The sequence below is a fragment of the Alosa alosa genome, chromosome 19 (assembly GCF_017589495.1).
Source record: "Alosa alosa isolate M-15738 ecotype Scorff River chromosome 19, AALO_Geno_1.1, whole genome shotgun sequence".
Lineage (NCBI taxonomy): Eukaryota > Metazoa > Chordata > Actinopteri > Clupeiformes > Clupeidae > Alosa > Alosa alosa.
In genome coordinates this window covers 12,303,236-12,319,691 of record NC_063207.1, presented here as the reverse complement: position 1 = coordinate 12,319,691, position 16,456 = coordinate 12,303,236, and the positions used below count along the sequence as shown (strand labels likewise).

Below are 16,456 nucleotides of genomic sequence, written 5' to 3'. Positions count from 1 at the left end.
CCGGGACACTGTAAGACCGGGGTATACGAAACTTGGTGGGCATGTAACCCCACATGGATTACATGCCAACCCATTCCATAACCACTCATTTCATGTATAGCGCCACCTAGTTAAACACAAAAAAGTAAAAATGAGGTGTTGTAATCGCAGGTATCTGTGACCTAACATAGTCAAAACTGCACGAAATTGGAAGTGTAGGATCATTATGACACCCTCTGAATGCATGCCAAGTTTAGGTGGAATTCCGTTCATGGGGGCCACACAATAAATTAATTTATTTTACCACCAACTGGCCTGTAGGTGGCGGAGATAGTTTTCTGTGAATATCTCGAGAACCGTGGGGCCTAGGAGGTCCACCTTTTTTGTATGTTGGTCTTAAGGGGCATGTCAACCTATCCCATTACCACTTATTTCATGTATAGCGCCACCTAGTTAAAAATTAAAAAAAAACAAAACATTAGGTGTTTTTCATCACAATATCTCTGGCTGACATGGTCAAAACTGCACGAAATTGAAAGTATAGGATCATTATGACACCCTCGAATGCATGCCAAGTTTAGGTGGACTTTTCGTTCATGGGGGGCCTTACAATAAAATAATTTATGTGTACATTTAGTGACCGTACACCAACAAGGATTCCCAGACACTGAAAGACCGGGTACCACGAAACTTGGTGGGCATGTAACCCCACGTGGATAGCATGGAACCATCGTTTTTCGTTTTGATCTGTAGCCCCCCCTGGACTGGACCCCCGAAGGAGGTAGGGCAGACACAGTTTTCTGTGAATATCTTGAGAACCGTGGGGCCTAGGATGACCAATTTTTTTTTCATTATGTTTGCCTCCAGGGGTCATGTAAACCCATTCCATATGCACACATGTGCATAAACAGATACCTGCGCACACACATACATTCACAGTAATCCCTCATTATGACACATACTCACACAGTAGACATATATACGCATGCATGCACATGCACACACACAGGCACATAAACAGGCAAACACGCAAGCACATGCACATGCTAGCACACACACCCACCCACACACCCACACACACATAAACATAAACATGTACACGCACACATGCACACAATTCAAGAATTTCTCAGAATTATGAACAGGCAAGATGGGGGTGGGGTTGTATAAAATGTATATTACATGTGAAATATATGAACTAATCATGTTTTGGTACTTGTTGTCTAGCAGATACCAGTGAGAATTGAATGTGCATAATGCAATTCAGTGAGACAGTTAGAATCATATATGCCTTTCAGCGTGACTTATTTTTGTGGAAAACATGTGCTGGACTGGGCGGCTGCCATATTTTGTACCGCTCTGCGGTACATCTAGTTTAGACTGGAGTTATCATAGTGTGTATTAGTGTTAGTGTGTATTACCGTATGCATAGGATGTACTGTGTCTGTGTGTAGTGTGGACTGTGGGTCGGCAGATGTGTGTGTTTGGGGAGGTGGCGCTCTGCTCCCTAGGAGCGTCGGTTGTCAGGCGTGTATCAGTGTGCTGTAAATAGCCCCGGGCCTGCCTGTTTTATCAGCGGGTGGAGACCACTCTCCTCTCACCAGCTGCCACTGCCACCGCTTTTAACTCACAAATAAATAGAGAGCTAAAAAACACACACACACACACACACACACACACACACACACACACACACACACACACACACACACACACACACAGAGGCATTTACACACATACAAACTCACAAACACACACATACTCTCAATCTGAACAGCCAGCCAGCCATAGCCCCTTTGTTTTGCATAAAAAGGTGATCAGATCGGCAGTGACATTGCCTACAATGCCTTGTTTTCTCCCTCACTCCTCTCCTCCCCTTCTGTGCCCTCTCTCCTCATCCATCCTTCCCTCTCTCTCTCTCCATCCCTCCCTCCCTCCTTCCCTCTCTCCCTCCCCCTCCATCTCTCTCTCTCTCTCTCTCTCTCTCTCCTGCTTGGCGGCTCTTTTTTCTCTCGCCTCCAGTACATTTGTTACTTACCCCTTCCGCTTTGCCTCGCCGTGCCCGCCTCTGCTGCCCCCGCCAGTTCTTGGCGTTGGCGGGGGACAATATGTAATTAACCTCGCCGACCTCCGGGCCTTAATTGTTGCCTGTTGGAGACCGGAGTCGGAGCGTCCTGCCGTGATCCACGGGGTGTGCACAAGTGCCTCTCCTCCGATTGCTTTATAGTGAACGTCGTGAAATTTATGTAGGGGTTGCTTGTCATTATGTATGTATAATACACAGGGTGAGAAAGAATAAATTAAAGTTGCGATGGCATGTAAATTAGACATTTTAACTAGGCGTCGGCACGCATGTTTGTGTTTGTGGAATTCCCAGTTTTGTTGTTTATTATTATTATTTTTTCTCTGTAATTGATGTTTGTGTTATTTGCTCATTGATGTGTAAACTTTCAAATTTGGAATGATCACCAAGAGTGGTCTACTCATGGGATGTTGCTGTTTTTTTTTTTCTTTTTTAAAAAGAGAATTGTTGTTCCTGCTTCTCTGACACTTCTCTCTCTCCACCCCCCCTTCTCTCGCTCTCTCTCTCTGTCTCTCTCTCTCTCTCTCTCTCTCTCTCTCTCTCCAGTCCCTGGATGGATTTGTATTTGCACTAAACAAAGAGGGGAGATTTTTGTACATCTCAGAGACGGTGTCCATATACCTGGGCCTCTCACAGGTGAGTACCGCAGAGAGTTCCGTGCTGTTTACTTCTCCCCCTCTCCTTCTTTATTTATTATTATTATTTACCTATTTATTTATTTTATGCATTCACTGGCTCACTCCCTCGTCCCTGCCGCTGTGCAGAGGAGGATTCAGACAAATTAGTGCTCATTTAAAATCCCATCAGCTTGCTGGCTCGTGTTTAATTCGCAGCCCTTTCCCCGCACTGCATATTCATCAGAGCGGGGGGGTCTGTCTCCCTCATCGGGATGCTGACACTGTCACCCCCCCCCACACACACACACACATACACACACACACAACACAGAGCAGACACACACACACTCACACAGACACATACTCTCACCCATACTCTCACTTACACACCCACAGACACACACACACACACACACACACACATACACACACACACACACACACACACACACACACACACACACACACACACACACATACACACTCCCTGCCTCACCGCGCCCATTGGCCGGCGCCCAGTGGCACTACATATCAATAAAGCGAGTGATGGGTAAGGTCAGATGAAGAGAGGGTGACCTTGAGCAGGGATAACGGCTCCGTCCAGCGCCACTCCATCTCCGGGGCTAACAGGAGATTAGGCACTGACCACGTCGCTTTGGCTGTCAACACACACACACACACACACACACACACACACACACACACACACACACACACACACACACACACATATACATACTACACACATGTGCGCGCACACACACACACACCCACAAATATATATACATACTACACATGTTTCAATAATACACACACACACACACACACACACACACACATACACTGGATACACCACCCGTCCTTGTTTAGTTTTTTTTGTTTTTGCATTGATGATGGTGCTGTCGCCATGGCTCCCCTTGCACTGTCATTGTCACCATCGTTTGGCAGCGTGCCGGAAATGCGGCACATGACGGCAGGTGGACGGGGGCGGTGACAGGCTTGATTTCTGCCCGTCCCAGTCGGGCAGCTGACATGCCAGAATGATGCTGTTGCTTTCGATGAGGATCACCCGTCCAGTGCTCCGAGTGGCGTGAGTTTGATGCAGTTTGGAATGAGACGGATAAGAACGTCAGAAGAGTTATCGCTTCTCTGATGCGTCAGGTGCTGAAGATGCACCTTATTTCAGGACACAATAAAAAATGAGTCAACTCTAAAGAACGTGAGAAGGGCGTCACACAGAATTTGCTGTCAAATCTGCGTCACTAAATTCATCAAACTAATGAACTTTTTATTTTCCTCAAGCAACCGGAAAATTTAAATGAGGAGTGTTTTTTTAATTGATTGATGATTTTTATCAAATAATTGATTAGTTGCTTAAGTCATCCCTACAACTTTTGAGAAAAATATGTTGCTATTATCTTTTTCATGTAGTATTATCTGCAGTCAGAAGGTTAGTTTGGAGATAATTTGCGTGTACAGTCTTTGGTTCGACTTAGTTGTGTTATCTAATACAGTATTGCTGATACTCTTGAACCCCCATGGTCTTAATTGCTGTGAACCTTTCTGCTTGCTAATCTATAGACTACTCCCCCCTTCACACACGCACCGGAAAAAAATGTGTATGACATACTTAATTATTTTCAACTTTAATTAGATCAGTTTTTAAGCCTTTACAAATTGACAAGGTTATGATTTTTATGGTGGCAGACTATCTAAAGGAGATTGATGTAAGCGGATTTTCACCCCCTTAAACAACGTCTGGAATTTCTGCATATCAAACATAATGTTAATGAAGTCATTAGTTAGACTCACAGTGTAATTAAAGCACTTTCCTGCAGAAAGGTTTCCGCTCCCACTCTTTATCGTAAAAGTTACGGAATTGTCTGTCAAACTTTGATTATTTTTTTCTGCTCCTTTATGAATACGTGTTTTTAGAAGTTTGCCGAGGGCATGTCATCTGGATGCATTTGATTGTTGACACCTGACATTATAATACTGGCCTACCCTAAAAGAGACATGCAGAAGGTGAATGACAGCTGACAGCTGGATCTCAAAGGAAAACAAACCTTGTGAAATCCTCTTTTATTCCTTTGTACTCTGTAAATAATGATTTGTTTCAGGTTTTTTTTTTGTGCCACGACAACTCAACCCGTCTCTTAACATGTCTGCACAAACACATGCACACACTCACACACACAGACGGAAGCCATTAGCGGCGTTAGCGCTGAGACATTAACACGAAGCGGGTTTTTAGTTTATCTCTCGTCCCGTATCTCCAGCTCTCATCTTTGAGCGGCTGATATTCAAACAGCTAATGATGTGACCATTACACATTCAGGGCCAGAGTTATGCTCTCCCCATTAAGTAGGGCCACAGTCGATCGGCTGACCTTTCAGCTCGGCGGCTCAATCATCCCAGCTTTCAGCAGCCTTGCGTGTGTGTGTGTGTGTGTGTGTGTGTGTGTGTGTCCATGTGTCTACAAAATAGGTGCAGTGCAGCACTCTTTAACGATCTTATCAGCAATTTTTAACTCTTTCCTCAGCCCCTCCTGCGGTTTTATTTTGTGAGAATTAATGGAATCTTCTCCACACGCAAACCGGCTGTCATTTCCCAGATGATTCTGGCTGAGATGACATGTGATGTGTATAATTATAAATGGCACACAATTGTGTTCAGCTCTGTTGTCCCACAGCCTGACACAGGACATGATGGAGCCTGAGTGATCTGTACACAATGTTTCACTCAGCAAGACCTTTGCCAAACTTATGAAACTCTGTTTGAAAGTTCCTTTTCTCCCTTTTTTTTCCCGCTACATAAGCCCAAAAGCCCTGCCAGTTCTCTCAAATCTCTATCCTTCCATTTCTCCCTCTCCCCCCCCCTCTCTCTCCTTCATGGAGCGAAGGGAGGACTGTAAATTGCTTTTTCCTCAGGGGCTGTTGACCACCCCGTTGTTGAATTAATGTTTTGTGGTGCACTGAACAGGCTGTTAGCCCGAGTGCTTGCTCGTGCGCTCGTGTCTGCGGATCCCGCCGTCTCGATGGCGTACAAGCGCCCGCACCGACTCCCAACTTCTCCTTCTCAGCTACCCGACGTGGCAGCCGATTAAGCTGTGTGGACTGTGTGTGTGTATGCTGGGAGGAGGGGGTCTGATGCATCTGTGCTCTCAGTACAGACCCTACAGGCTGCTTTTTTTTGTTTCGTTTAAACGGTAGGTGCATCGATGGATGGCGTGGCCAGTAATTCTATGAAACAGATGGCCATTTAGCAATAGTTTTGTTTTGCAAATGCCCACAATCATTTTTTCTAGATGCGGCATTTGAATGGGCATATGTGGCCATTTTTCATCTTTTTTTTTTTTTTTAAACCTGTTCATCTTTCAAATTCTTCACAGAAAATAGATAGCTCTCTCTACCTCTTTTTGTAGCTAAAATATGATCTTTTGAACACCACCATTTCATTTGTATCCATTCGTGTCAGTATCCAATATCCCTTATGTGCAAAATATATAATCTTCATGTTGATTGCTCGCACACGACATTAACAGACTACAGTAGCCTCACAGGCTGGGGTATCTCTTTGAGTGTGAACCCCCCCCTGCGTGAATGATTCCAAGGCGTGGTCCTGGCCACTGCGCGCCTGTCTGTTCCGTAATTGAGATGTGTATGTTTGCTTTTGTACAACAGATGGCTCTGTCTGCTTAGGGCCGATAGCTGGGAGGGAGAAAAAAATAATAATAATTGCATTATTCCGGCCAAAAGTATATTAGCTCCTGGAAGGTGGCCACACTTCGCCACTCCTCTAGCCCTTGCCAGTGCAGCATATGCACTCGCATGGACTGGATATCCAAGGAAATTGATACATCTGGAATCCGGCAGCATCTGAGTCTCCTGGTCTGCCTCCGAGGGCTGAAATTTTAAGCAGCCGTTCCAGGCAGCGTCTCAAAGCCGGACCAGGCTGTTCCCAGAAAGCACGGATGCTACTGTACCGGACTGAGGGGATGGGGGGATGAAGAGAGAGAGAGAGAGAAGGAGAGGGGAGAAGAGAGAGGGAAAGGGAGGCTGAGGCGAATTATGCACCATATGGCGGAGGCATCCGCCATGTCCGCTGTTTTGTTTTACTGTGTGTGCGTGTGTGAATTAGTTGTGTGTGTGTGTGTGTGTGTGTTCTGTATCCCCTCATTTCCTTTCTCTCACTCATTCTTTCCATCTCTCTCTCTCTCTCTCTCTCTCTCTCTCTCTCTCTCTATCTGTTCTGTGTGTGTCCGTGTATGCGTGTACACATCAGTGTGTGTGTGCCATAGTCCCTGGCAGCATGATGGCACTGGAAGTTCTCCAGGCCCTGTGTGTGTGTGTGTGTGTGTGTGTGTGTGTGTGTGTGTGTGTGTATGTGTGTGTGTGTGTGTGTGTGTGTGTGTGTGTCGTGCGCTTGTGTGCATGGGTGTGCGAGTGTGTGTGAGTGTATGTGTGTGTTTGCAAGTAAAGTGTCCCTCTGTCACGCGACGAGGCAAAGCCCTTCGATCCCTCTCTGCTGGAAGAGGCCCCAGGTTCGACCCGGTTGCCTCCGGCACCTATTCCCCCACCCAGGGGAGGCAATGGAGGGGAAGGACGAGGGGATGGAGGGAGAGGGAGAGAAAGAGCCCCTCTCCAATTGTGCTTTTGGAATTGAATGTAGACATCTGCTTTGGCTTTAAGTGGCCGGGGAAGTGAGGACTACACATAACCATCTAAAAGCCAGGCGAAATCCTGCCTCCTTTAACCCCCCCCCCCCCCAACTCACTCATCCAACGCCCCCCACACACCACCCTATTTGGGATGCTGAGCCATTTGGGACCGCCCCCAAAAGCTCTCATACCCCTCCCAAATCCCCATCCACTGCTTATTCCCCTGCCAGCGCCGAGATGGGCAGTGGTGATGCATTTGCATAAATACACTGAGCGCCTTGTCACATCTTTGTTGGGTGATCAGCTCTCCACTCCTCTCTCCCCTCTCTTCTTTATCCACCAAGACTTGTTTAGTTGCTGGAGCCTTTTCGTTCATTTCCCCCACTGGGCTTACTCACTTTCTTACTAACTGTCACACTTACTCACTTTACTCACTTACTCACTTACTTACTGTGTGGATGTTCTATATTGTTTCTTGTTCTGTTCTTGCTTTGAAGGAAGTGTTACACATCATTTCTAGTAATTTCCAAAGCATTTCATTTCCCATCATACTGCCGTATTATAAAGGAGACATTGTAGTAGACATTATTATTATAGTTAGTTTATTATTACCTGTGTTAAATGCATTTACAGTGAAATCCTTTGCATGCCTCGGCAGTAAATAACAAATCTAACACATGCTACTTAGGTGCCTAGGAATCTATATCTTCCGAACAGAAAAAACATTAATGGTTTCATTGTTATTTCCAATTCACTCACACATACATACACACAGACACACACACACACACACACACACACACACACACACACACACACACACACACACACACACACACTCACACACACACACACACACACACACACACACACACACACACACACACACACACACACACATACATACATACATATATAAGGCAGCGCTTCAGTGGCCTGGCTCCCAAGTGTTGCTAAATGGGTAATAAGGCTTCTTTTATTTATGGTGTTGTGGCTCTGGCAGTGTCGGGCATTTGCATGGTGGGTGAGCAGGGTGGCTGGGCGTCGGAGGGCGCGGGGAAGGCCCTGTTTAATTGAGACGCCTCCACTGCGCCCTCTGGCCCCTGGCACTACCCCGCCACCACTGCGCCAGGGAAGGGAATGAGAAGCAGCCTGGTGGAGCCCGTCATGTCACGGCGCCATGGAACTCCACCCCCATCATCACTACCATCGGGCATTATTACTGTACATACATTACTGTCTGCTCTGTGTCTTATTCCCCTACCTCAGTGCTGTTTGCAAGGGTGTGGCTGAGGGTACTGTTGTGAATGTAGAGTATGTTACTGTAAAAGTAGTGGTTAGTGTATGTAAAATCACAAGGATTGTTTTTAGGTGTTCTTGTAATGGTTGTTCATAATTGTTTGTGCAAAAGTTTATTCGCATGGAAAATTGTTCAGTCAGCTTTTATACGACGATCCCTTGTTTCATACTGTTACAGTTTTTTACAATTGTTTACACACGTTTTCAAAACTCTGTGTCTATTTTTCAAAACTCCACACACAAAACCCACAACTGCTCACACAAAATGCAAAATGCCCCAAATCTCCAGCAAAATGACACACAACATTCAAAATGTCAAAAACACATGTTTAAAGCAAACATTTGTCTCACATTACAAACACTTTTGTCATAATATGACATTTTGGATACATCATGTACACACTGTTGCTCAAAACCTAAAGCTCTTCTGTCTTAGGCTTTCTATATGTATTTCCATACAAAAGTGAAAGTTACGAGTATCAACAAAGAGAAGTTGAAATACACGTAAAAATGCAAAGCGATATTGAAACCAAAATAGTAATTTTTCCCCAAATAATTTGCTTTGTGAATACAGTGATTTACAAAACAGAAAAAAAACAAAGAAGAATACAGTGACCACCAGATGTACATGGAGTTTGAAAACACTGATTTTTTTTTCAAAACAAAAGTGTGTGTGTGTGTGTGTGTTGTGTGTGGGGGAGGTGGGGAGGTGGGTGTACAGTATGTATTCATGGGCCTATAGACCCTTTCAACTGCAGAAACAAACAATTCTACAGTAAGCATTCCTAAGGCATTTCTGGAGGCACAGAAAAATGTATTGAGCTAATGGTACTGTAACATGGGGACAAACAAAAATAAGAATTAAAAAGACAAATTTCTTTTGTAGAACATTTGTATTTGTACAAATGTGTTTTTCTCTGTTTTTTAAAGTATCTGCATTGGTTCTGAATATTTCAACGAAATCTCTAGGAGCAGATTGAAGGGTCTATACCTATATAGAGAACTATATATCTATTCATAGACCTATACTAAGGCAATGATTTGGATGGTGTTCAGTAAAGTAAAGAGTGTTTGCACATGTGAAGAGAAAGTGAAGCACTGGTGATTTAGTGTAGCATTTTGATGGGTTGTGTTTTGAAGAACGAAAATCAAGTTACTTCCTGTTAGATTTTTGTGTGTTAGGTAGAAAATTGTGTGTGGTGTTTGCAAAATGTGTTTTTAGTCAATTGAAAACTGGAGTCAAACACTGAGAATTAGTGTATGGTTTTAGATTTGGTGTCGGGATATGATGTTTAAAGGACATGTTTAGAAAGTGTGTGACAAGCAAAGATTTAGTGTGTAAGCAGTTGAAAAAAAAACTGTAAACTGGCAGGTAGAGGAATAAAATTAATTGTGTGTGTGTGTGTGTGTGTGTGAGTGTGTGTATTTCTGTGTGTTAGCGTGTGTGTGTGTGTGTTTGGGATGGAGTTGTCAGAGTGGACACACAGTGCAATGACACTAGCAGGATAGGCGGATGGACAAAGAGAATGCCAGCGCAGCGACCTGACACCGGCGCAAAGAGAAAAACACCATTAGCAATTCACAACATTTAAATTGATAAATGCCCAGCTCCTAGAAAACTACAAGGGCACTTTGAAAAGCAAATAGGGACCTGGTGAAGAAATTGATTCCCCGAAAATGACTGCATGATGCATCATTTGACTACACTCTGTCCAAGTGCTTGACAGAGATAATCTCAGCAATCCCAAGGGTGACCTTATCGTACTCGGCAGGGCAGCGCTGTCTGGGTACCACCCCCCCCACACACCCACACACACACACACCCATTACACATACACACATACTCTCACACAAACACCATCTTTGTTGGTGTAAAGGTTTCCGAGTGGCGACGTCCTTTGGGGAGCGCGGGACTTTGCTGCCTCGTCATCTTGATGTGGCCCAAAACAATGCGGGGATGCGGCGATGGCTGGTGGGAATCAGCGAAACTGGATCCGAAAGCCAACACAGGTGTGGGATCATTGGACGCGTGAGAAATGAGGAGCCTTGTCCTTGTGACCGACAGCTGTAGACTCTGCTGAAGTTTTTTTTTTTAAATAGAAGGTTCATGCAAATTGGGTTCCATCCCTGAGAGGAAATGCGTATGAGAAAGAGACATGGCAAGAAAGAGAGGGAAGAACAAAAAGAGTCACAGAGAGATAGAGATAGGAAGCAAAACTGTGTGTGTGTGTGTGTGTGTGTGTGTGTGTGTGTGTGTGTGTGTGTGTGTGTGTGTGTTTGTGTGTCTCCGAGTGTGAGTGTGTGTCGTGTGTGTGTGTGTGTGTGTGTGTGTGTGTGTGTGTGTGTGTCCAATGTCTGTGTGTGTGTGTGTGTGTGTGTGTGTCTGTCCTGCGTGTGTTCCAATGGAGTGTGTCTGTGTGTGTGTGTGTGTGTGTGAGAGAGAGAGAGAGAGAGAGAGAGAGAGAGACAGAGAGAGAGGGTTGAAGCTGGTGAACAGATGGGTTTGCAGCATGTTGTCAAGGTCACAGGAGTTTCGATGGTATTTTCTGAGCTTCAGTAGTCTCCTTGGGTTCAGCGGGTTTTAGTATTTCAATACAGACACCACCAAATACCAACTTGTCATGCGTCTTCATATGCCTCAGTCTTTCATCTCCCTCTCACATAGAGGTAGAATAGGAATAGAAGCCAGTGTTATTGATGCATTATTATAATGTCTACATTCTAATAATGTTAGTAATACATTACTTTAATGCCTGCAGTGCAGATTGTGTGATAGACAGTAAATAAATGGATGTGTACACCAGTGCTTTGGGCTGGGTGTGCTGTGACAGAGCGGAGTGTCAGTCTAGACAAGGGATTTAAAACCTCTTGTCAGTAAAATTTATGAGGTGACACATTGGCAGGCTCTTTGCACAGGAGAACACTCCAGCGTTATCTGCAGTGTAGCCTAACCAGCTGCAATACATTGTGTGTGTGTGTGTGTGTGTGTGTGTGTGTGTGTGTGTGTGTGTGTGTGTGTGTGTGTGTGTGTGTGTGTGTGTGTGTGTGAGAAAGAGAAAGAGAGGCAGTGCGCGCGCGTGTGTGTGTGTGTGTGTGTGTTGTGTGTGTGTGTGAGCCTGTGTGATGCTCTCAAAAGAAAAGTTGATAAGATATGATATAATTTAATCCTTCACCTAATCCCGGAGACATAATATCGGTCGGCCCTGATTTGAGAGCTCACCTGGTGGTTGGGGTTGAGTATTTGTGAAGACGGCTTGTGTTCTCTGGGCATACTAATTCCCCTCCGTGCTAATAGTTCTTTTCAATGCAAATCTCCTCCACTTCTCATTGGAAATGACAGCGTGATGCTGCGGCCCTGTTTGCTGGACTTCCATGGCGTTGAGGGTTCCAGTATGGATTGACACTGTGAGGCTTAACTGACTTTTCCCCTCCTTCGGCTCACAGTCTCACAACCCGTTAGATTTGATCACACTGGAACTCTCTGGGAATACCGACACTGACATACTGGGGATCTCCAGTCACGAATCCACCCTCAACTTACCAGTGCATGTGAAATTAAAGAGGGAGGGAGACCTACCTGTAGTTGTTAAGAAACTATACAGTACATGAGAGCAAAATATTTGTTGACTAGTAACAATAGTGTGAATATGTGTAAACCTTTTTACTGGCCAAAAAGAGGATGGGTGTGTTTTTGGGTGTGTTTAGACTCTATTGCTCAGCACTGCATAATCCTCTCACATGGAGGACAGAACACACACCTGCAAGTGTTACCTGTAACACTATGTCCTAACAACAGGATGTGATGCAAGCAAACAATAGCAATAGAATCCGTTTCATTACATTGTTTTCAATTGGAGTGTCCTTGGAGTGTCAACGCGAGCAGCGCAATGCAACGCAATGCAACGCGATGCAACGCAACGTTATGAGAGACGAGTTTTGCCGGACGCCCTGTTTCTATTTTCTTTCTGTCGCTCGCTTTGCTCTGCTATTTTGAATGAGAAACATGACACAATAAAAAGGCATATTTAACGGATTCAGTGTAGACAGACATACAAAACGATCACTCGGATCCTATTAGGACATAGTGTAAGTGTGGTCAGGTATGGTCAGGTATTTTGTGGGCTTCCAGGGTGCATGTAGCTTGTCTTTATGTACTGTATTAGGGTGTGATTGTGCATTTTAAAAGCAATCCCTGTTCTGGCCATAGAGGCTCACTTTGATCAGCACATTGTCCTGATCCCTACCAACCAACCCCAACACACACACACACACACACACACACACCAACCCCACCCCCAGTCTGTCAGATCATCAGTGGCATCAGCGCACTCTCGTCCCAGACGTCTGCCGGCGGTTATTAATGTCTGAAGGCGGATCAGGCTGATAAGCATCTCCGGAGTGCTGACACCGAACTTTCGCCGCGCTTTTGATCCGGTCCCGAGATGGGGGCGAAATATCTCCATCGGAAAAAGAGAGGGGGGAAAAAAACGACAGAGCGGTCGGTCGGCTCACGTTTGAATTCGAAGGAGCTCCGACCGAGAAGATGAGCTAGTGTTTTGTCTGCCGTTGATAAGTTGATCTCTCTTTTCCTCTCTCATCCTCCTCTCCGCCCTCTTCATCGACCACGATTTGAGAAGATTTGGTTGATTAATTGAGATTGAGCCTAAGCTGTTTTTCCCACCCAAAAGATAATGAATGATGCTATTGATAAATGGCTTGTGTTTATGCTTCAACACGGCTAAAAGCGCACTGCTATTTTAAGAAAATGAAGCACCATCATCACGTTCATGATCATATTTTCTTTCACTCATTTTGTCAAACCTTATAGAACTAATGCATAATTTATATAAATGGCATGTAAGTGTGCAGTGGACGATTCACATTTAATTAGAATGTGGACAACACTGGACTCATACCATTGACCTTGGCAGTGCTGGTGTTCTGCACCAGTTGCTCCACAACTTCACAAACTGAACCTTAAACATGGATCTATGTGCCATGAAATGTGAAGGTCAGTGGATATTGATCTGATAAGACGTGACCACACAGTGATATTTTGGACAGCCATGATTAAGACGTTTCCAAGGAGAGTGCCGTTATACATCATATCAGAATGATTTGGATTCAGTGGTGGGCATAAGGCCGATGGCCTATTTAAACAAAGCATGTCCAACTTTGCCAGACTTGATGCAACTGGCATTTGAAAACCGGTCACCAAGGTCATTGTGATAAAAGCAGGTCTTTGACTGTGGTTGCATATTATCTCAGTGGAGGAGAGTGAAGTGGTGGTAAGAGATGTGTGCACTTTGACCCGCACTTCACCTTGTCTCTCTCACGCCATCCTTCACCTTGGACAACCAATCATGTGAAGCACCTACCCTGAAAATGGCCGCACGTGCCGTGCTCTCCATCTCTCCTCTAGTAGCCTCTCAGGCACCATTCACTGGCCAGCATATGGAAGGAGAGCATCCCAAAAAGTCAAGGAGCTCTATGTCAATGGGCATTCTCAAAGTCAAATGGAAAAACTATTTATGCCCACCTGCTCATCAGCATCAACCTCTTAACCTCTCATTCAATTGTACATTTTGGGGTTCTCTCTCTTCACATATATTTGATAACACAAAAAAAAGAATGTACCGGTATTCATTTCATATCACTGAACATGGTTACTAAAAGTGACATATTTGCAGAAGACATTTCCCTGGTAGAAGCACATAGATGGCGTATGGGTGCATGGGTTTACTCCACAGCACTGAATCCCCTTTTCTCTCTCTCCTCTCCCTTTTGCTCTCACCTCCTAAAAATAGCGGGCCGCCATCATCAGCTAACAAATGGAGCCAGACAGGTACGCGCGAGAACCTGCGGCGACTGTTTGGGCTCCCCTACAGTTTGGCTCTTTAAGGGCGAATGTTATTCATTAAGAACAATGCGGGCTGTTTCCCACTGGCTAGGCCATAAACCCTGTAATAACCTTTTTCATCAGGGGCCAGAGTGACACGGTAATGTGACATTTCCTCCCAGCAAAGAGGAGAGGGGAGCCAGACACAATGTGTGTGTGTGTGTGTGTGTGTGTGTGTGTGTGTGTGTGTGTGTGTGGAGTGTGTGGTGTGTGTGTGTGTGTGTCTAGGTGTAGGTGTGTGTTTGTGCGTGTGTGTGTGCGTGCACGTGTGTGTGTATATGTGTGTGGAGAGGGGTGTGTGTGTGTGTGTGTGTGTATGTGTGTGCATGTGCATGTTTGAAAGTGTGTGTGTGTGTGTGGGTGTGTGTGCGTGTGTGTAGAGAGAAGGGGGGGCACCCTTGTAATCTCCCCATATATTAGAGTGTAGGAACCCATCATATAAGGATATAACAAGACCCTGATGAGGACCGCACACTCGCCCCCCGGAGAAAAATGGATGAGGCTTGACCCGCTCTGAAAGGGAGCGCCGAGTGAAGGAGACGTGGCGACCAGCCGCCCGACCTCGATTCCAATTTCTGCCTTTGGAAAATAAGAGTACAGGAGAGAGCATCTCGGGGGCTACGAGGGTTTTGAATATATTCCCTTGCATGGCATAGGATCTTAGTCTTTGAGGAAAACGTATGACTGGACTACATATTCCGTTTACTAATAAACCTCATTGCCTCCCTGCCTGCATTGTTTTTAGCAACACTGACATAAAGTTATAAAAATTATAGTCTAAAATCAAAAAGTTTCTCTAACAAATTTTCTCTGGCTGTTGTCATCTCCCATGCCTTCTAGGTGATAAAGTTTGTAGAGACACAAAACACCTCATGAGCCTCATTTCGGTGACACTGCCATAAATGATGTTCCAAAATAATTAGGAATAAACAGGTATTAATCAGAAAACTCCCATTGTCTCACATTTTCCCCCAGCTAAATAACTCATCCATTTGTTTAGCGGGCAGGTGAGAAGGCCTACCCAATTTGTCAACCCCCTTCCCCCACCCCCCCAAAAAGCATATAGTACACTCAGAAAACTATTAATACAGTTATCTGGATTTATGTACACGGGCTTTTACAAACGAGACTTAATTATTGTTAGTTAATGAAGCCTGTGAGTGCACGAAGCTCTGTAGCGCAAACTGAACGGCAGATAACGGCAAGGGAAATTTGCTTAGAGGATTTTGCAAATGTCACCACCACTTTGTGTACAAGGCTGATAACTTCATCCATTCATTATCTTAGCCAGCACCTGCAATGATGCACGGCAGACCTCCAGCCCTCCCGATAGATAATTAGTAATGAATCAATATGAGGAGTTTAGCGGGGTGTGTGTGTGTGTGTGTGTGTGTGTGTGTGTGTGTGTGTGTCGGGGGTGCAAAATGTAGACATCCACCACCATTACATCCACCTTCCCAACCCTAATTTTCAAATTGGAGGCATATGAAGTGTGTGGTGCTGGTGGGGAGAGGGGGGGTGGTGAGGAATGAGTTTTGCTGTCATCTGTTGTGAATGCAGCACCTTTTCTCAGGGAGGAGCAGAGGGGTTGGGCCCCCCACAACCACACACACACACACACACACACTTCTTCTTTTTTTCAGAAGGCAGATATCTCACCTCTATCCATTCCCGGGCGTTCACTCTGGCATGAATGCAAAAAGAAGGATGCCGGGCGCGCTATCAGGCAGCCAGGCAGAGAGGGAGGGAAAGAAGGGAGAGATGGAGGGAGGGAAGGGAGAGGGAGGGAAAGAAGGGAGAGATGGAGGGAGGGAAGGGAGAGATGGAGGGAGGGAAGGGGGTGCATTAATCCACCTCCATTCATCAGCCAGGGGCCAGAGGGACACCACTGATGCGACTCCACAGCGCTTCTCTGCGCC

General features: G+C 45.3%; 1 protein-coding gene across 1 annotated transcript in view; it reads left to right on the top strand.

Moving 5' to 3' along the window:
* Positions 1-16,456, top strand: part of LOC125284438 (neuronal PAS domain-containing protein 3) — a 274,366-nt gene that overhangs the window by 171,522 nt on the left and 86,388 nt on the right. The window contains 1 exon segment of the mRNA XM_048228381.1: positions 2,609-2,698. Within this exon segment, the coding sequence (XP_048084338.1) occupies positions 2,609-2,698 (90 nt within the window).